The following is a 21,017-nucleotide window of genomic DNA, read 5'->3' on the forward strand; positions in this document are numbered from 1 at the left end:
CTCAAACGAAAGTGAGTCAGCGGACTGGTTCAGGGTGGTTGTGGCGGCAACCGACGACCTTCGCCCCACGTCCCCAACATCCTGGCAGATGGTCAAACCCTTGCGCCGCAACCCCCTCCCCCTCTGCGGTGGCCATTTGCCCCGTTTTCTCCCCACCCTCCCAGCGTGAGAAATTCGACGACCCACATTTGCATGTTCAAACCAGTCAGCGAGACTGTTGAAGGCGCCCGTGTAATTATTGCCGTTCGCTCTTTTTTTTTCAAAAGTGAAAAATTGCCACCTCGCGGTACTGTCGCACCCACTACACGTGAAAAACGCTCCCTTTCCAGTGGGGTAGTGTGGCGCCAACGACGCTCATTCGCCGTTTGTCCGTAGATCGCGACGGTCGCGATCGCAACCAACTGTGACACAAACGTCCTGGAAACCCGAGAAGACCCACCGTGCGGGGTGAAGGTGGAAGGGGTACGCGGAGAAGGAGGGGTTGGAAAAGTGGTGCAACAGCAGGCACACAAACCGAACAACGCACAAACAGAGTGACAGAGAGAGAGAGAGAGAGAGAAAGAGGCGCGAGAAAGAAAAATGCTGCTCGCCCGCAGACGGCACTGAAGGTCACCGGTACGTGTGTGTGTATGCGTGTGTGTGTGTTGTTGCGATCAACATCGATCCCCGCCGTTGCGGTGTTGCCCTTTTGCGGTGCTGCAAAACGATCGCAGTTTTCTTTCCTTTTTTTCTTTTGCTCCACAGCCGGTGTGAAGGTGTCGGTGAAAATTAGTGGCGTCGATGGGTGTTTTGCGTGATTACGTTTTTGTGCCACTGTGTGTGTGCGTGTCATTGCGTGACGGTTTTGCAAAAATTGTTCACGATCGCAAGGCCTCGGGAAAAACGGGGGTGTTTATTAGCGCGGTTGATTAGCGAGCGATTAGGGGGCGATTAAAAAACAAAAAAAAAAAACAAAAACCACCACCCACCGAGACCCAGGTCGCGGTTCTGCCACCCGGTTCGACCTTGGATGTGGAACCGGGCCAAACGGAATTGTCGCGAATTGGATCCGATAGCTTCAATTGATAGTGGCGATATCGTGCGATCGGACGTGCGCGCGATCAGCGAGAAAGAGAGAGAGCGCGTGAAAGCGAGCCTCCGTTTCTTGGCCGGTTGTGCTCACGCTTATTCACTCTCTCTCTCTCTCTCTCTCTCTCTCTCTCTCTCTCGCTCGTGTCGTTCTCTCTCACAATTGCGATCGATTAGATCGAACGGATCGCGGATCGAGTCCGCAGCATCTCGGCATTGGTGTGCCAGTGGCCAGTTGTGCCATTTCGTGACGCGCAGCTCAACCGCACGGAAGGGAGGCCACCGATCGGGCGAGGAGGAATCCAAGGGTGGCCACGTGCGAGTGAGAGAGTGTGAGAGAGAGAGACAGAGGGGAAGAGAGCCACCCAGTTTTGTGGCGCCCTACTGCAGGCAGGTATCACGTTCACGTGGCGCAGGATACCACAGGAATGGTCTCCATGAGTGTGTGTGTGTGTATGTGTGTGCTCAAGTGCGTGTGTGTGTGTGGTGAACCAAAATCAGACGGGAAAAGGGCACAACGAAAGGCTTGAGCCGCTTGATCCAAGCCCGTTCGGTGCGGTTGCAATCTGTTAGAAAAACACCCATTTCTGGGGGCTTGCCGGCTCAGTGGGGACACCGGGGGTGGGTAGGTCGATTGGGGTGGGTGTAAAAAAGCTCTCGGACTCGGTCGATCCGGACTTCCGGAAGCTGGCTTCCGGTAGTGGAGCCTCCCAGCGGTACCGAGCCTTTCCCCAGCTGTGGGCTCGCGTGACCTTTGGGAATGGTGGAAGGGATCTTTCCGGCGAGGGGGCAGTCGGGAGGATCGAGGACAGGATTGCCCAACCGCATGGCCATGTGCGTGTGTGTGTGTGTGTGTTTGTAGGCTAGTGTGTGGTTTGTGCAAGGTTGTTTTTCCGTTCCAGCGACAACGCGCCGACGACAACGATCGTTGCGCAGCTGCGGGTATTGTATTGCTCGCGGGCGCGCGATTTTGTGGAACGAACACACACACACGCAGGGGGTGGTTGGGAGAAGGGCCAGACAAGGGACGAAGTAAGTGCACGCCAAACACGCCAACGCTCGCCAACCAGACGCCTCGCAAAAGGGCATCTCGGGAACTCGAGAAAACGGGACACGAGACACGACTTTGTGGATTCATGCGTGTGTGTGTGTGTGTGTGTGTGTGTGTTTTGTGAAACCCTCCCACAACCCACCCACCCACCTCTCTCCTCTTCCAGACCCCCCCCCCCCTCCCCATCCCCAACCCCTTGTGGCCCATCAAAACCACACCGCTTTCACCGTTGCCCATCGCCAGCGATCATTCCCTTTCCAGGGCATAATAAAGAAAAACCCACGACGACGACGACGACGACGACGTTGACGCACGTAAATAACGAGATCTCGAGTTGGACCTCGCAAGTACACATGCACCCAGGGGGGGCCGCGCACTAATGGTGGACACGGTGACAGTGACTGCAATGCCGCCACAAGACACGAAACTCGCACCCCGAGGGAGGAATTTCGTCTGGAATGTGACGATCGACCGGATTGCGCCCCTACACCGTGTGTCAGCTGGGAAAAAAGATGGCGCTCGCGTAAGGGTGGGCGACCACCGAGGACTCCACCGGTTACACTCCTTACCGGTCGGTTACCACCATGCTGAAGGTCGCGAACGCCAGACACGATCAGGCGGGATCGTACTGCTGTTTGTGCGCAGGCTGCATGTGTTTATGACCAGTGCCTGTGTTTGAGTGCGTGTGTGTATGTGGTGGAGTGTTTCAGGGGGGAGAGAGGGCATTTTTGCGCATTTTTGTCTCCTTTGGGCCGTCGGTAATGAGACGAAAAATTCGTACCATTACGAGAAGTGTCACCGACGACCGGACGATCGACCGGATTTGGCACACGCGGTGGGGGTTGCGTCTCTTTGGACACTTTTCTTTGTGTCTGCTTTTGGGCATTTGGGTGTTTTACCGTGAAGTACGCCTCCAGCGAGTGCAACAGCACATTCTCCCCCATTTGGTTCGGAGATCCTTTTTCGAACCGGCGCGCATGTTTGGAATTCTTTTGTATTTTCTCTCGAGCCTCGGTGTGAATACTTCCACGGGCGTCATTCGTCACCATGTTAGGTATTTGAGCTCATTTATGATCTGTTTTTTTTTCTTTAGTAAATTATTGTACACCGCCTTCTTGTCCTGAGTATCCTTAAAATGTGCTACATATCTTGAAAAGGACCTGAAATGAAATCTAGCTCAAGTAATAGCCGTTTGTTGCCAACAAATTAACATCGAACAGGGTCATATTGGTAGCTTTTTTCGTGCCTCTTCGCTCCCCGGCTTGCATGAGATCATCGAAGCGATGGCGGCTGATGATGAATGCCCCCCCTTTTATCAGCGATCGCACAATCAGCGATCCTTACAAAATTTATTACAAAACCCATCGGCATTGGCAGCGGGGTAACTTTAACGCCAAAAAAGTGAATGTCAATGTACATCCGCGACGTGAGAAGGCCGGCGCGCAAGATGAGACCACCCGCGACCCTGGACGTGATCTCTTGAGGTACGTCCACGATCTTGCGGCGATCTTGCGGCGATCTTGCGTGGATCCATAAAGTACAACCTTGCTGGGGTTGAATGTCGAGTTAGCATACTGCAATGTTCGCTCTGTTCGCACGTTCATGGGCAACGTGCTGAACCACGACGGGACGGGCGATAAGCCATAATAGGATGCAAAAACGTTCTCGATCACCTTTCGCAAGCGTAACGCGTATTTTACTTACGCCATCACGCGGTTCATGAGTCAGCACACGAGGCTCGTTCAAGCACGTTCCACGCTCGTTGAATTCCCATCTACCGCTAGCGAAAACGACGCAGAGTTGCATGAGAAGTCGTCCTCGATAGTAACGAACCTTGTGTTGTATCCGCAACCCCACAGAGTCGAGAGAAATGGCCGCCCGGACGGAGAAACAACCGGCCAAAGTCACGGACCCGGGCAACGCAGCGATCCCACTGAAATTCATCTACGTCCCGCAGAAGATCGAGGTGTACGAGCACGAGACGGCCATCTTTCAGTGTATCATCGAGGGATACCCAGCGCCGGTGATGCGATGGCAGCGAAATGGCGTCACTCTCGCGCCATCACGTACCATTTCCATCCAGAGTAAGGGATCACTGTGCACGATGAAGATCCAGGGTGTAGCTTCAAAGGACGCCGGACCGTACCAGCTGGTGATTGGGAATGCTAGCGGCCAGGTAGAGCGCACGATTGAGCTGCTGGTGCTGGAGAAGATCCGCACGATCAACCGCGTGCAGCGTAACAGCCAGCCAGCGAACAGTAGCATGAGGATCTACCGGCACATCGATGACTACTCGCCACTGGTCGGTGAGTATATCATGCTGAATGCGGAATACTACGCCCCATCGATCCCGACGCTGCGGTGTTTCCACAATGGCCGTGAGCTTGAGGATGCGAGGATCTTCCACCGCAGCGTTAGCCCGCGTAATATGTCACTCGTCCTTGAGAAGGCACGTCCTGCGGACTCGGGTACGTACACCTGCGTGCTGGAGACGATCGATGGTTGCATGAAGGTGATGTCGGCGGAGATTGACGTCCAGGATCCGAAGTGGTCCGTCCCGATCGACAAAATGGCGCGCATCGTGCGTGAACTTCCGAAGGTGATCACGATCACGGAAGGTACGGAAGTTGAGCTCGCGCTGGAGCTACACTGTTCGGAGTTGTTTAAGTGCGTGTGGAAACGGAATGGCCGACCTGTGAAGGATTCGAGTGATTTTGCGTGAGTACATCGTGATCGCGAGATCCGCACTTAAAGCGGAGGAGCGTCTCTAACAATGGCGTTTTTTTGCGCCCGCTTTTTCACAGGTACATCGATCATGGCAATGGTCAGTTGGGTTTGCGTCTAAAGGACCCTTTTTTGGACGACGCAGGTCTGTTCGAGTGCTGCATCGAGGCGGCTACACAGCAGTTGAGTTCGAGCTGTTATCTGGACGTGCTCGAGTTGGAACAACAGTCTCCAACGATGGCAAAAGATCGCGATCAACAGCTACCGGCACGTTTCGTGCGCTTCCCGCTGTCACAGATCGCCCTCGAGGGTGATAATGTGGAGTTTTACGCCTGCGTTTCGCCACCAGACTCCCGCATCCGGTGGTTTGTGCGTGGTGCGGAAATTACCAGCGGCACCAAAGGATTCTCGGTGAGTACTTCCGCCTGGGGAGATGATCCTGGCTCTCCACAACATTTACGAACCTCTGCGGAACTTACAGATCGAGTCGCGAGACGATGGTGGCAACATACTGCGGATATTCAACAGCACGTACCGTCAAAGTGGTGAAGTACGATGCGCTATCACGTGCAATGGCACCGACTCTTACCGGCAGGTGTTCGCACACGCAGACCTCTGTGTGCTGCCGAAGGCGTACTTGGGCACTCTCGATCGGAAGGAGATCGAACGGTACAGTGGTGTGAATCAGAAGCTGCGCTTTCTTCATTGTCTACAGGACGAAGTAGTGCTGCAGGGTGATGACGTGATCATTGAGGCTTGCTTCCAGGGCAAATCAACGGCTGAACTTCGGTGGAAACGATCGGTGAGTGACGTTGCGTGGAACCATCATCATCAGTCGTTTGAAATGTTGCGGTTGATCACCTATTTCTAGGGACGATCGATAGCAGACAGCAACGCGATTACGTGTAACCTACCCGGTCGGACACGACTTCTGCTGACGAACATCGAACCCGCTCAGGGTGGGAAGTATAGCGTTCAACTCGATAAGGCCTGCCCGGAGACGGAGTTATCGATGTGTCTGCGGGTCGAATCACCTCCAGAACCACCTGCTGGCAGACCGACGGTGACCATCACCTCACAAGACGCCCTAACCGTGTCCTGGAACCCGGCTCCGTACGATGGAGGAAGTGCCATAACCGGATTTGTGTGAGTGATCGTACCACAATGGGGTTAGTGAGTTGACGTTAATGATGTCTCTCCACACTTTGGGATCACGCAGGATCGAGATGCATCTCGAGCAGAATGACGCACAGGACGTGTGGATCTTCGCGAAGCGTGTACCGAACTCCTTCTCGTGCGTGATCGATGGACTACGGCAGGACGCACGCTACCGGTTCCGGATACGGGCGGAGAACGTGCACGGTACGAGTCATCCAACACCTGCTAGTGACTTCTTTGCCCCCGGTGAGGATAAACGCACCAACGGCACGGGAAATCGATCGATCGCGAGTCCCACCTCGAGCGGCACCAGCTTCTGCAGTGATGGGAATGAGGATGGCAGCCTCACGGACGGTGGAACAGATGGGCTAAATAGTACCGTGACACCAGCAACACCGACCGGATTAGCGATCCGACCAGGTGGCGACTTCGATGAGCAGTTCGAGGTGGTTAAGGAAGTTGGTAAGGGCCGGTTTGGTGTGGTGTACAAGGTGGTGGCACGGCAAGGTGAAAACGCAGGAACCGTGCTGGCGGCGAAGAAGGTGAAGTGCATCCGGTTGAAGGACAAAGAACGCGTGTGGCAGGAAACGGTCATCATGGAGGGTCTCGAACATCCGAAGCTGTTGCGATTGTTCGCGACGTTCGAGCTGCCGAAGGAGATCATTATGGTGGTGGAGTACATCTCGGGTGGTGAGCTGTTCGAGCGTGTGGTGGCCGATGACTTCACCCTCACCGAGAAGGACTGCGTCATTTTCGTGCGGCAGATCTGTCGCGGTGTGGAGCACATGCACAGTCGACAGATCGTTCATCTCGATCTGAAGCCTGAGAACATTATGTGTGCGACCAAAACGAGCCATGAGGTAAGGCTGTCAGGTGGGACATCTGACCTATTGGGGTCATTCGATCATCAACACTTTCTTCTCTCTCGATCACTGGTAGATCAAGATCATCGATTTTGGGCTTGCGCAACGACTGTGTTCATCGAGCCCGACACGTGTGCTGTTCGGTACGCCGGAGTTCATCGCACCGGAAATCATCAACTACGAGCCGATCAGCGTCCAGTCGGACATGTGGAGCATCGGTGTAATATGTTACGTGCTGCTGTCAGGATTGTCCCCGTTCATGGGTGACAACGACGTGGACACGTTTAGCAACATCACGCGGGCCGAGTATGACTTCGACGATGAGGCGTTCGATTTGGTGTCAGACGAAGCAAAAGAGTTCATTGCTGGGTTGTTGCGAGGCCGCCAGGAAGAACGACTGACCGCTCAGCAGTGCCTGCAGTCCGAGTGGCTATCACTCAAGGGTGGTGACAACGTCGGGGTGAACCAGATCCGGACGGATAAGCTGAAAAAGTTCATCATCCGTAGAAAATGGCAGGTTGGTGGTTCATCGATCAGTCGATTCTAACGTTTTCTAACGAAAGGACTTTCTAAACGTAACGTCTCGCCCACAGAAAACAGGAAACGCCATACGGGCCCTCGGTAGGATGGCAAACTTATCCGCTTCCCGGCGAGTCTCGGTTGTGCCGCGTGAAGCAAACCCTGAGTGTGAGTAATTGGTGGAGATCGAGGTTGATCTACAGATCTTTTAAATTTTGTTGTCTCATCTCCTTCACAGAGGTACATTCCGTTGCCCTGTAGGCCGCGATCCTTGATGCACGAATGACGGCGAACGTTACGGTTGAACATAAGCTTGTTAATTGATTCTAATACCAAATTAAAGCATCCGATGTTGCACGTAATTGTTTGATTGTTATTGTTTTAACTCCATACAGTCGCTATGCAAACTATTATTTCAATAAAGCAGTAATATAAGCAACATAAAAACCGCCCATTTTTCCTGTCATTTAATTCACTATGATGCGTGTCCTACCAATTTTGGCCAGAAGCAGAATAAAATGATTTGATTTTATAAGAACTTAATTCATAGAATTTATTGAGAAAGGTTCATGAGGAGGCTATTAACGTACCCACTTTCAGATAGCTACCACTATGATGTGTTAGCTAGCTGTAAGGGATGTTTCTGTTTTAAGGATACAAACAAGCGTTGGTATAGAATTGATTTTTGAAAGAATATAACCAAAATCCGAAATCAATCTCTCTAAATTCGAACTTTTGCTGGTATGTGATATTATTTGTATTCTGCACGTTGTTTAGTGAAAAGGTATCGATTGTTACTTTAATTCACATTGTTACGTTTATTTCACTTTATTCGTAAAGATATGTACAAAGCCAATCTACATATCATTTAAATTAGAGAGACAGTGTATTTGCTTTTCATTACACTTTTACCTTAAAATTTAAAAAATGTTCTAGTTTATTTTGCTCTTGTACGTATTTGACATGCAACAGTTTGCTTGATAGTTGGACTGTGCATATTCCGACACAAATAAAAAAAAAACAATTTAAAATGAACTATACCCTTGGCGATGTTTTATCAAAATATTTAACAGCTTTAGCTAATCGTCAAATCATGGCACTTCAAATCAGCGCCTATTACGAAACACGAATAAAACAGGACCACGTAGGCAACAGAGTAACACATAATGAAAACCGATGCCAGTATGTGAATGTTCCACTTCGATTTGTGCTGAGGATGGCAGTTTGGAAGTCTTGCTTTTGCACGTTAGTCGTACGTGGTATTTTTCGTTGGTAATCGGTTGAGCGGAAGGAAGAAACGATCGCCAAGGTAATACAACACAATGTGCGCGATTAAAAGCAGTTGAATAATTATCAATCTTAGCTGGATGACCGAACGATAACGTGCATGATGATTCAATTATCATTGGACCAGAAAGTATTTACAATCGTCAAACAACGCTAGGTAGAAGAAAAAAAAAGGTGAACCAAAGCATAATTTACAAGAGTATTCTGCACATGAGGAATAATCCTGGTGGTTCAATTCATTCTTTTACAATCCTATTACAAATACGATCTTTACATAAATTAATCTTATAAATAGTTCTTCGACCATTGCGATTCATCACTGTTACGTTAGCTACTGGAGATTAGCCGTGGCGGAACTAGGCAAAACAGCCGCCGCCGGGCCGGTTGTGCGATTGACGGTCACCCGGGTGTGAACCGTTTGATTGACGTAGGTCGCCGTTGTAAGCGACTGCACGACGGAAGCACTAGATCGCGCGTGTATGCCGCCGCCACTACCGAACGAAACTGGAATGGTTCCTATCAGCGTTTGGCCGTTGGAGATGGGTGCAGCAAGCACCAGTGTGCGGGGTGGCGCCGATCCCTGACTTCCGACGACACCCAATGGACTCGTATCATCGCTCGTGTCGGTTCCGAATCCATTTAGCAGATTCTCCTTCAACAGCACATTGGCGGTTCCTTTTTTCGACACCAAACGGTTCCCGTTAGCTATCTGGCCATCGCCTGGAACACCGACCGGTGTTTGGCTGCAGTTTGCATTCAGGTACATCGGTGCAGCGAGGGGTTGCAGGGCTCCTTCCAGACCTCTGCCGTTACCATGCCCAACGAGCACTGAGTGGTTTAACCGAAACGTGCTTTCACTAAGCAGCGAAGCGATAATGGGACTCCGTGGCTGTCCCGGTGGCGTTGCTAGAGGAATACAGACGTAGCTGGGTTTTATTTGTGACAGAGAATGTACAGAGAGACTGGGCGCCGATGCGTTAGTGTCGCTACTCAAGCTCTCTGCATCTTCCATTTCCACCTCGATCGGCTGTACAACGTTTCTGATGTAATAGTCAATAGAAGAGGTATTATTTTCGGACGACCCAGTGTCGACCATGTGCAACCGGACCGGTTCTTGGCTCGATTCATCATCCGAGGAGCAAAGATTGATGCTATCGATGATCATCGCGCTCTCGGCCAATTCTTTCCGCCGCTGTCGCTCGAAGATTGCAGCTTGTTCGGCTTCTCGCTTCTGCCGTTCTATACCAGGCAGAAGTGAAAGCTCCTCCACTTCCGCAGGCGTCAGTCTTTTCATTACTACTGCGCACGGTAGGCAGCGCTTCAGTAGAAGTTTGTTGTAGAATAAGAAATTTTCCATCCGATGTTTGGTGGAAAACTGCCGGCGAGGGAACTTGTACTGATGATTCGATGGTTCGTACGTTTCATCAACGTTTCGTTTGAACGTTAACGGTACCCCACTGGAGCCACTGCCTGATTTAGGCTTGCTTGTCAACCACTTCGGTAGCCTCCTGTCTTGGGCGGATATCACATCGTGAACACTACCGCTGAGAGTACCTTGCCGGAACAGATGGCCGGTTCCGGGAGGAAGAGGCGGTGCGAGACAAAACCGTTCCATTCGATCGAGCCGTTCGAACAAATGCTCCGACGTCATAGTCGTTTTTGTACTCCTCAGCATAAACTGTCCCAGTGGGGAGGCTAGTGGAATTTGAGTGCATTTCGCGAGTGTCACAACTTGCCGTGCACGTCTCGGAATACGGCGGAGTTTTCCCATGGGGCTACTATCGCCCATTACGCTTTCCAGTTCAGCGATATTGTTATTGCTTTTCGAAGAAGAATCCGCTACACTGCCAGTTGCCGGTTCCGTTGCTTTTGTGCAGCGCAACATGAAATTTTGCGATAGGAAGGATATCATCTTTTGCTGCTCTGCTCGAGCACGGGCTATCGAACCGAGCGGCAGCTGTTCTTCGAAGATTTCACCACAAAAGATCACGTCGTCGTCATCGCTGATTTCTTCGAGCTCTGCATTGCCTTGCTCACTCAGGCAGACTTTCTCGTGTTCCTACAAACATACAGTAAGGAGCAGTAATAGATTAGATATCATTTGTAATTTGAGTACATACTACTAAGCTTTCATTTATGCTGTATTAATGCATGTATCAAACGTATGTTTTAAAATCAAGCTTCCAAAACTTTAAGGCATGCCATATGTTGTTCAAGAACTGTGATAATAAAAGCTTTGCTTGTATCACTACGAATAACGATTATTCCAATAAATAATTCCGACTCTACATCTTAGAAAAGAGTGTTAACTTCAGTTACGAAAACTATCTAAGAGTGCGGATAATTCAAACGTAAGTGTGTTATTATTTGCATAAAATGCGTACATTAACAGGTGCTAATCAAAAGGAAAATAATAAAAATGTGATGTTATCAAAAACCTGTGTTAATATTCAGATCGTAGATATACCCCAAAGACCCCTAGTATTAGTGATACTGAATGATTTTTTGAACCCACGTAGAAAATATACTTTTTCTATTGTAGAATCCGAGTTCTTCTGACATTAACCATATTTTTTAAGTAAAATAATCGTTAAATTGTACGCTGTTGCTAAATATACTGTATACCGTATAACATAGTATAACACTGTATAACAGTCAATTCATATCAAATATGGAAAGAAATAAATATGATCTGTCAGTCAGTACCTCAACAAAGTAATCCAATTTTATATCAAACAAACTGCGTCCTTGCATCATATAAGCAATTTTTAGTTTGATGTACAGCAACTCTCGCATTACTAGACAACACGTTATGCGAAATTTGAATGTATAAGCGATAACTAAACTACTACTGACTACTATTGATCTGTTCATATGAGTATATCGCCAAATGATGACTTACCACTAACGCGCCATATGAGTACAGCTCGCCATCACAGTTGTCGCAAAGATAAATATCGAATCCAGCTGATATGACCATTTCCTCCTGCGCAGCCATGCAAGATTGGGAGTTGGATTGCTTCGGCAGAAGGCACTTGCGACTATTGATCTTTTGTTCCTGATCGTACAGCTAAGGACAAAAAGAAAACGGATGTGCTCATAAACAGTTCACCGCGATACCACCGCTGTCCCATACCATGTTCTCATTACGGAAAGTGACCAACAGTTTGTTGGTCGAACGCTCGAACAAGGAAGTAGTGGAGTTATAGTTGTTGATAAATCTCAGCGCTGTAGTTTGGAATGATGCCAGATCGGTGCAGTATCTCAGCAAATAGACACTTCGATGAAACGAATAACAAACTACCACAAGCTCGCGCATCTTTTGCAACCAATTCTGCGGTACAGAAGGAAAGAAGAATGTTAGCAGGAATAGAGTTTCCGTTGTGACAACCGAAACGGGTCCTGAAAAACTAACCCCAGTGAAGGATTTTGGCTTTCTAAATGGTTTTGTAAACTCCACATCACTGGGCCACCATTCCGGTTTCTTAAACTCGTCTATCGAATGGATGTGGATGTATCCCAGGGAACACTGCACCATGAAGGGTATAAACTTTTCCAGCTGTGGTTCGGTGATCTTGTCCAGCGTTGTAGGGTAGCCGTCCGCGAAAAGCAGCGGCAGGTTAGATACCATATTTTTACTGCCATCGTCTTCCAACTCGTCGGTCGTTTGTGGCATCTGCAGGAACAAAGGAGAGGAGTTTAGAATACGATCTAGCACGGTAAGCTGCCCAAAAGTAGATGGTTGCACAAAAGAAGAGCTGTTGGTGGAACGAAACACAAACGTCAACAGAACGGGCCAACTCGCGCTGGATAAATGAGTTCTGCGATGGGTTTTTGCGCACAAACACGACCCATACGCGCCTTCTTCGCCACTTAAGGTGCTTTTTTTCTCATGTAAACAGAACAATGTTCTCATGTGGGAAGTGGGATGTTCGCGCTACTACAGACATCAGAGAGTGCCATTACAAACATCGAATCCTTCACGAGCACCACTCGATCGACCCCCGCACACTATTCGTCCTTCCAGCCAACAGATAAGTGAATCATTCTACCTTCACGCACTTTTCGCGGGGAGACTGTGACGAACTTCACGAAACGAACGCAATATTTCTTTCATGCTAACGTCACCCTCTTCTGTGAGCTCACCTCAGCCACTTTTCAAGCGCTTTCCTGTCGGTGGTGGGGATTATCTGGATGCAGATTTTTTGGAACGTTTCACAAATCCTTTGCAGATCTTGCTCACTTTGCCTCTTGCGTCTCAGCAGCATCAACGCGCGACGACGGGGTGGGACGAGAATGAGAACACTCTTCGTTACGCTTTTGCTAGTGTTTTGATCTCACTCTGGCTCACACGCATTTGGTCAACGTACGCGATTCAACTAGGCGTTATGTTTCGACTGTCAAGCTCAACCCGAACGTGTAGCCAGGCAGTACTTTTGACAGCAGGCTGTCGTTCAGCTCACTGTCAATTGGTTTGCCAACCCTGGGAGCATAACCGCCTGTTTTTCATCCTGCACAAAGAGTAGAAACCGGTACGGGCACTTAAGCATAATTTCCATTTAACAACTTACACGAACAACTTATTTATGCAACACTGGCAATTTCTATTCAGAGTCTAACATTAACAGTGAAAAGAATCAAATAATACTTAAGAACCCTTTCCGGAGCAGACTAGCATGCCCCGAGTTAATAGTGGATGAAGTGTAATACAAAACTTAAATACTCCTGTTCTAAGCCCACCTCATTCAATAGAAATGCATTTGATATTCATTTTTCTATGCGAATTATAAGTTTTATAATCGGTTCTCAACAGCAAGAATGGGCAAAGGAAAAGCCTTTCAAGACTGCTATGGTGATTTTAACTACACGCTACACGTTCAGCATCAGACCCAGAAGGTTCTAACGGTAGAATCATAACGGTAGTTCACCGGTGTTTTGTAAAACCACAGTTGGTTTCACTACCATTTCACGCGTTATTCATTGTCCTGTGTGAGATATCGGGCTCCAGTCCTAAAGTTTTGAAATTAGTTCTAATACGTACCTATAATAGTTGTTAAGTGTAATAGTTAACTGTCGGAAAAGAAGAGATTTCTACATCGTAGCAGGATATATTCAATACGCCAAAGCTAAGCAGATGCACGGATGCTATGTTATTTATGTGTCGCTGTCTTGTGTAAATTCATCAATTGCAATAAATAATTAGAAAAAGTGTGCTGTTGTGTAAATAGCGAAGCGTGTCGCTTAAAAATAGTGATTTCTACAACCGTGACCAACCATCTTTTGGAGGCGTTCTAGATCGAAGCTTATAATGTTAAAAAAAAAGCTTCGGCGGTCTGTGATAATACGTGTGATTATAATCTATTTTAAAGTGAAAAAAGTAATAAAATAATAAATAATAAAGTGCCATCAGTGAAGATAAAATTGAATAAGTGAAAGCACATGAAATAGAAACTATGGTACGTAATATTTAAACCATCTTCATAAATACGTGGTTTGTGTCTTAGGCGAATTACTTCCGAACAAATGCTATAAATTATAATTATAGATAACTGCAGCTAAAAGCTGCTAAAGCGCTGGCATATATCTCCATCATCAAATAGTATTTATCATGAAAGGATTTGCGCTGCCAACAATGGCCGTTTACTGGTAACATACATTAATAGTTTACTCAAATTACTGGCACGACTATCGACGATGTAGCTGTATAAAACATTTGTAGTACCAATACTCAAATGGGTCTCTGAAACATGGGCCTTGCACAGAGATGATGAAATTGAAATAACACGAAGAATGCTCCACCAGGAGCTGCTTAGAGTTCTCTGTGGCCACGCTTGATGAAACCATAAGTACATAGATACTAGGAAAAGGTACACCAATTTACACCAACTTGAAGCACGGGCATCGATCGATACTCCTTTTAGACATTGAAGTTGAATTGTTCTTGGCATTTTGCTACATTTCATACTACGGCGGATTCAAAAAGCACATTCAGGATTTTTTTTTTCGCAATTATTATTTGGATATTTTATTATAAAACGTTAACATGTATATATACAAACACACACACATGCAGACACAAACTTTCACTTTTAGTACACACGTATGTGTAACAGTTTTCGAGTTCCGCCTTTCAGAATCATCGGGTTTTTTTTTTACATCAAAACTATAAGATTCCCTTTCTGCGATACAACAAAAGGATTACATCTCCATCGATTGGCCGCTGGTATCCTGCGGACTGTTTACGCTGCTCTACGTCTGTTTGCCTGCTTCGCGTTCGCCATCTCTTGTACTGGAACACAATAATGTCAGCTCTACGATCGAGTTGTCTGTCGTTTCCCGCTGGAACGAATTGTTGGGTTTGCGTAATTCATTTGAACGTATGCAATCACTCATCCTGCAAGCTCAACCTCTTGCCCGACGGGAAGCTGTGGGATGAGCTTCAGAGCAGATTCTTTCTCGCTTTTTGCAATGTTGTTTTGGCTGCTGTATTTCGTCTCTGATCTGATTCGCAATCGTCTGCTTACTTGTTTGTTTGTTTTTTTTTCTTTTTAAGATTTGGGTTTATCTTCTCTCCGAATTCTTTTTGTTTTGGCAACTCTATTTAACTGGTGTGGTTTGTTTAATTTACGTTTGAACCGTACTATTTATTCTTCATTCGTTACGCATAGTGACTTAAAATTATCTCAGTTTTTGTTTAAATACTCGTCAATATGACGAAACACCGTCTGTTAATTTGACTCGCCGATAACAGACTCTCTTTTTTAGTTATTATTTCGTAAAAACTTGCGTTTGTTAAAAATATTCTTATTTACATTTTTTTAGTAATTATTTTGAACTATTAAGGCCCTCAACTTTCAGGCTTATATTTAGTAAAAATTACTTTTTCTTTTTTTTTCCTCTCTGCTTAGTTGATGTCATGCAATTTTCATTGAAAACATTTGGCATACATAGATCTTTCCTCTAGGTTCCATACTCTTGGATAGTACTCAACGTCATGATACAGTTTACCCGCAGTGTTCGCTCGCTGGGCGAGGAAATGCAAAAACAACGATGACCGGGATGGGTCGGGGAAAGAGGGCCTGCGAAACGAAACGGGTTTGACGAGGACGACGTCAAGGCGTCAACGACAGGAGAAGGGAAGCGGTGGCGTTGCTGGTGATGGTGGGGAAACGTGTGCTGTAGGGACTGTAACTGACGTACTCCAGTATCCACGGCTAGTGACAATCAACCAAAAAAACATGTAGAACACTCTAACACTCCAGTTTGTCTGTGGTTTGGCAAGAATTTATGAAATTCATTCATTTTTTTACGTGATTTTCGACGTCCGACTCCGTCCCAATGCATCGCTCCGAACCCGTACGTGCTCTCGATAACTCCGTGGACGATTTGGATGCAACTCTACCAGGCAACGCGACTCGAAGCACTTGTGATTTTGCTAATTGGAATAGGAGAATAGCGATTCAGAGCTTCAAAGAGATTCATCTAGCTCATTCCGATTGGCATATCCAGCTACTTCCTGGACGTTTTCTCGCTAACAGAAGTGGGCGCGTTTTAAAAACAAAAACGTTCATTCTGCACCGTTCCGCATCGAATTACCTTCTCCCAAAAATTCGATCGAACATGATCGGCTAGAAATTCGGGGCGCATTCGATGCGTGCAAAAAGGGGTATAGTGTGCCCGCGTCCAATGCAACAATGTATTGTTCCTCTACTCGGTGGTTACTTGGCGTTTAGTACACGAAACAGTATGCTTCAATAGTTCCTTTTGCACGGAGAACGGTTCCCGTCGGGTTGGTATATACTACTTTCTTGGCATTCCAAAATACAACAACCGGTGGTGTTGCTCACGTGCGTGAGACAACTTCCACCGGAAACTAGTTACTAAAATAACGTCACCTCGTTTGTCATAGATATCCTAAAACGGATATGGCCCGTAAAGTACGCACGTAGATGTGGCGTAACGCTACTCGTTTGGTCTGATATAGATATCAACGGTTCGATGTCCATCCAGAGCCGGATAGGGTAACGTGAAGAACGCAACCGCGTTCGATTTGCTGCTGTTGCTTACATTAGTAAGACCATCTCCGCTAGCTAGGTTTTAAGTATTTAGATTAGTACTGCGTGCATGTGCTCCGTACGTTCCTGCACCTGTTTCCTATTGTTTTGAAAATACGATTCACATCCTCGATGGGTTCGATGCGCGTTTCTGCTTCTGCCGGTGCCGGTCTCTTGTTTTTCCATTCGAAAATGAATGTAGTCCCTAGCGGTCGTCCAATGTTTGGCGATGGGTGGTTGGCCGATGGACGTGTAGTTGCCTCTGTAGGTTCTACAAGAACCTACCTGACGTTCAAGCCGCTTCAGGTCGAGCAGATGCATGGTTCGGGAGTTTGGGAAAGTCTAACACCACGGTAGCACGGAATATTCATCAACGAAATCTCGCTCTCTCTCTCTCTCTCTCTCTCTCTCTCTCTATAACTCTCTCTCTCTCGCTCTCTCTTCCTAACGGAAAAAACACGTGTCGGAAAAGACATGTAAATCGTACGTAAATATTTCCTTTCTGTAATTCGCCATTTCCCACCGAAATGGCTTCCTGTACTTTGGCTCCGCCAAGGCGCCAAAGCGAAAATGTGTGACAAGTAGTAGAATTTTCGTATAAATATATCAGCAATACAAACAGTAACAGTATTTCACTCCTCTACATAAATTGTCCCAGTTTTGTTCCCTCTATCAGGGCTAATAAAAACGTAAAAAATGAACAGTAAACTGTAAAATTTCGTGCGGTGGACATTCGATGCCACATCATTTCTTTACGTTTTTGCTTCTTTTTTTGTTCTTCTCTCGACTTGATTGGGGCATAGTATTGTTCTTTCACGATTGTTTTAATGTATGCACGGTACTTTCCTACTCGATCCTGTACGCTCGATCTTGTTCGCTTTTGCTCGGTTTACTCACACCTTTGGCGCTACGATTAACTTTTATAAGACGTATTTCCTCGCTTTGCTTTCTCTCTCTCTCTCTCTCTCTCTCTCTCTCTCGCTCTCTCTCTCTTTGTCTCGCTGTTCTTCTTAGCTTTTTGTTTTAATTTTGAATTCCATTTTAAGCATTGCTGTTATATTGCAATTAGCGCAAACAACGTCTGAATCCAACCAGATCAGCAACATTTGCATTGTTATAAACCGTACCATTCCGATGGTTCATCGAGAAAAGGGATGAAGCAAAAGCGCGCATAATCCTTTTCATCTCCGAGTAGCGGTATGCGTGCGTGGTAGCATTATCGACGGTTGCATCCTTATCCTTGCCTAGCGTTTCGTAAACGGTATATTTGCACGACAGAACGGACAAACTAAGATTCAATCCTTTTGGCACCTCAACCGACGCTTTCCGGTTCGCAGTACGATCATTAATCGTGTATGTGTGTGTTTGTGTGGCTTGTTTTTTTTGCTTGCTTGCATCTTTACTTTGTTCCGTAACAATGGTTGCCTGTTTCGTGTGCAATTAGTGCAGGTTCATAACATGGGTGCGCATGGTTCGGCTCGTTAGCTAGCTAAGAGTCCTCGTAATTCCAACTCACCATGTGAGTGTCGCAAAACGTGCTTCTTGATAATACTCGAGTAAGTAACGCGCTCTAAGACTTTAGTTTGTCTGCTCGGCGCCATGTAAACATGCGCTGTAAACGGCTCCGCCCTTCGGCAGCGGTGTGTGAGCTTGTAGCCTGTAGCCGTTTTTTTTCCAGCCACTATCGGGCTGCATGTGCATAAAGATCATTCCCTGCTTTCCTTCATCGTTATGCTTGAGCAGGTCAAACAGTAGTCCTCTAAATATAGACATAATAGTTAAGGAAGACGATGAAATAACAGACAACCGAAACAAAACCGGCAACTATAATCAACTTATCGGTTGATCGTGTTGCAACAGGGCTGCACTATTCGTGCGCACATCCACACTAAGTGTCGGTGCAGTGCGGATCAAGTGTTGAAGCGTATCTAACAGGGTTTTTTGCAAACGTAGCCTAAACTGAACGACTCTCTTCTGCTCCGGTTAATTGTCTCTAGTAACGAAAACTAAAGTGTAATATATGTATGCATCTATGTATATCTCGGTTATATACATGTATATATATATAATTTCTATGTATGTATTAATGCTTAACCTTGCTTTTATGAGTATCGAATCGTCCTAGAATCGGCGTCGAAATGTTTCGATCCTAGGACCAACATCGTGCGTGTTAGAAATGCTGGCAATAATTACGCAATAATCAGTGTTTCTGCATGGGTGTGTTTCTTGCGCTCTGTGACTACTCACGTTTGCTCTTACTTGCTTTTGATTAATACCTTTAGTCGACCGGCCAGCAGCTGCTAGCAGCAAAAACGGCACAGAACCAAACGAACAAACTATGAACCTCGAAAGCCCCCCGTTGAACCTAATCGACCGACACTGTGGCGCACCGGAGTCGTACCCGGGAAATGGAGGCTCCTGGTGGCCTAGAACAGTGAGATAGCTTGCAGTGGTAATGGTAGTGTAACACCACTGCATAAGGGTACTACGGCTAGTTTGGTAGATCAGTGTACTCGACCGAATAGTAGTGGCTACGTGTGACTGAGTAAATGCTAGTACAAAATTATTAACCCCCTCCTCTCCTCTTTCCTCCCTTACCCCCCCCCCCCCCCCCCCCCCCCCGGATGTCCATGTATCGTGCAGTGTTGGTGGGCTCTGGTTTGTGTGCGAGTGTGCGTATTAGAAGTGGCAACGAACAGGGCACACCAGCGGTATCGGGAAATACACCCAAAAAGTAGCGTAAAAGTGAGCATTACCAAATAGTGTACATCGTTTGCAAGGAACATATCAGTAGACTTCGTTTCTACGCATATATATTAAAGATTTTAAAGACGCCTTCCAACCATGCGCATCCCGCTTACGCGGTATCTGACCTTTCTGTGTGCGCTTTGTGAGTAGTAGATTATACTTTTTTTTGCTTCCTCTTTTTGATTGAGACGCTCGCTTATTGTGTAAAGTAGTGCGTAGTATACATAGTTCGATACGATCTACCGGACGCCAATCGCTATCGGGACTTTGGCGCGTCCCTCGGTCTGCTAGTTCGGTAAGGACTTTGAGGTGGAAGAGAAAAGAGCGCTAGTAGCGTTCACTAGTGGTTGTAAAAATAGTATTCACTTTAGCACGCTGTGCCACATAGCAGCAGCAGCAGTAGTAGCAGCACAGCAACGGCTAGTAACCAGTGCCAACAGCGCTTGTAGACTGAAGGTGGAGCAACGGAAATAACCTAACCAGCCAGCTAACTGAGCAACAAACGAAAACGTTCCCTGGCTGTGTGGTCTATGCTAAAATTTCTCTATCATTCAACAGACATCGAGCAGCGATATTTCATTACTCACTATTTGCATTAACAATCTTCACGGGGCTAGCAACGATTTTCGTGAAAAAATAAAACTCAACTATAATCGGCACACCCGCGTGTCGGTAATTCAGATAACATGTATAGTTGCATCCTTCTGAAGCTCTGCGGCTTGGGTTTTGTTGTTGTTGTTGTTGCTTCTTTTGCATATTCTGTCTATTATTATTTGGAGAGAAGATTCGCTTCCGGTTCAGTTACTGTTTCCGAATTTACTACCGATTTTCACCGCTCAGCGTTGTATTGCATCAGATCGGGCGTCTAAACATTGTCATACATTATCTGAAACCTATCACTAAGCTGCATCGAGTTCTGACCTTTGGTTAATCTTATTTGGCTACTTAATAACGCTCACGCATAACTTGTTCTAGAGAAAGAGAATGTGTTGCCAAATTTAATGATAGTTTGCTATTCCAATGCAGCACTTTCTCAATCGTGTCCAGTCCTAACGGATGTTTTATCTGTATATATATATATGTATATATATATTTTTCTCCTATGCTCTTCTTATTCTTATATGCTTTATCATATTTATTTGTTGCACCTATTCGATTTGCTTCTTCTATTAAGAGAGTCGTGATTTCTTTAGGTTTTGTATTTGCATCGTTTAAGAGCAAGTTTACAAGTTATTCGAACTAAGACAATTTTGCTGTGAGTTTCTCGTTACTCTTGCCACGCATATATTAAACATATACGTTTTCTTTACCATTAGCTACTTAGAGTAATCCTTTTGCTCACACATACACATACACACAGAAACGCATGCTTGCGTGCATTTGTTCCACGCGGCTTATCATGGTAAGTATAGGTTTCTTGTTTAAAACACAATTAAAATAATTTACCATTACACCATCTACATATAGATGAGTAGTCTTCAATATAAAAGTACTTCAATCAAGTCATTCGATTTTCTGCAGTACACTTAGTATACTATTTCCAAA

General features: G+C 46.5%; 2 protein-coding genes across 2 annotated transcripts; one reads left to right on the forward strand and one right to left on the reverse strand.

The window, feature by feature from the left end:
* Positions 1-409: 409 nt before the first annotated feature.
* On the forward strand, positions 410-7,824 carry LOC128721631 (myosin light chain kinase, smooth muscle-like). Its single transcript, XM_053815403.1, has 9 exons — positions 410-615; positions 3,979-4,837; positions 4,924-5,254; positions 5,325-5,645; positions 5,715-5,989; positions 6,063-6,861; positions 6,941-7,381; positions 7,458-7,551; positions 7,622-7,824. Coding segments are annotated over exons 2-9 (3,111 nt in total). The 5' UTR covers positions 410-615; positions 3,979-3,989; the 3' UTR covers positions 7,624-7,824.
* Positions 7,825-9,000: 1,176 nt separating this feature from the next.
* On the reverse strand, positions 9,001-12,346 carry LOC128721873 (uncharacterized). The gene is made up of 4 exons (XM_053815677.1): positions 12,086-12,346; positions 11,807-12,004; positions 11,573-11,740; positions 9,001-10,729 (listed from the first exon to the last, which is right to left on the reverse strand). The coding sequence occupies exons 1-4, from the start codon at positions 12,344-12,346 to the stop codon at positions 9,002-9,004; spliced, it is 2,355 nt and encodes a 784-aa protein (XP_053671652.1). The 3' UTR covers position 9,001.
* Positions 12,347-21,017: the final 8,671 nt, after the last annotated feature.

This window comes from Anopheles nili, chromosome 2, assembly GCF_943737925.1.
Source record: "Anopheles nili chromosome 2, idAnoNiliSN_F5_01, whole genome shotgun sequence".
Lineage (NCBI taxonomy): Eukaryota > Metazoa > Arthropoda > Insecta > Diptera > Culicidae > Anopheles > Anopheles nili.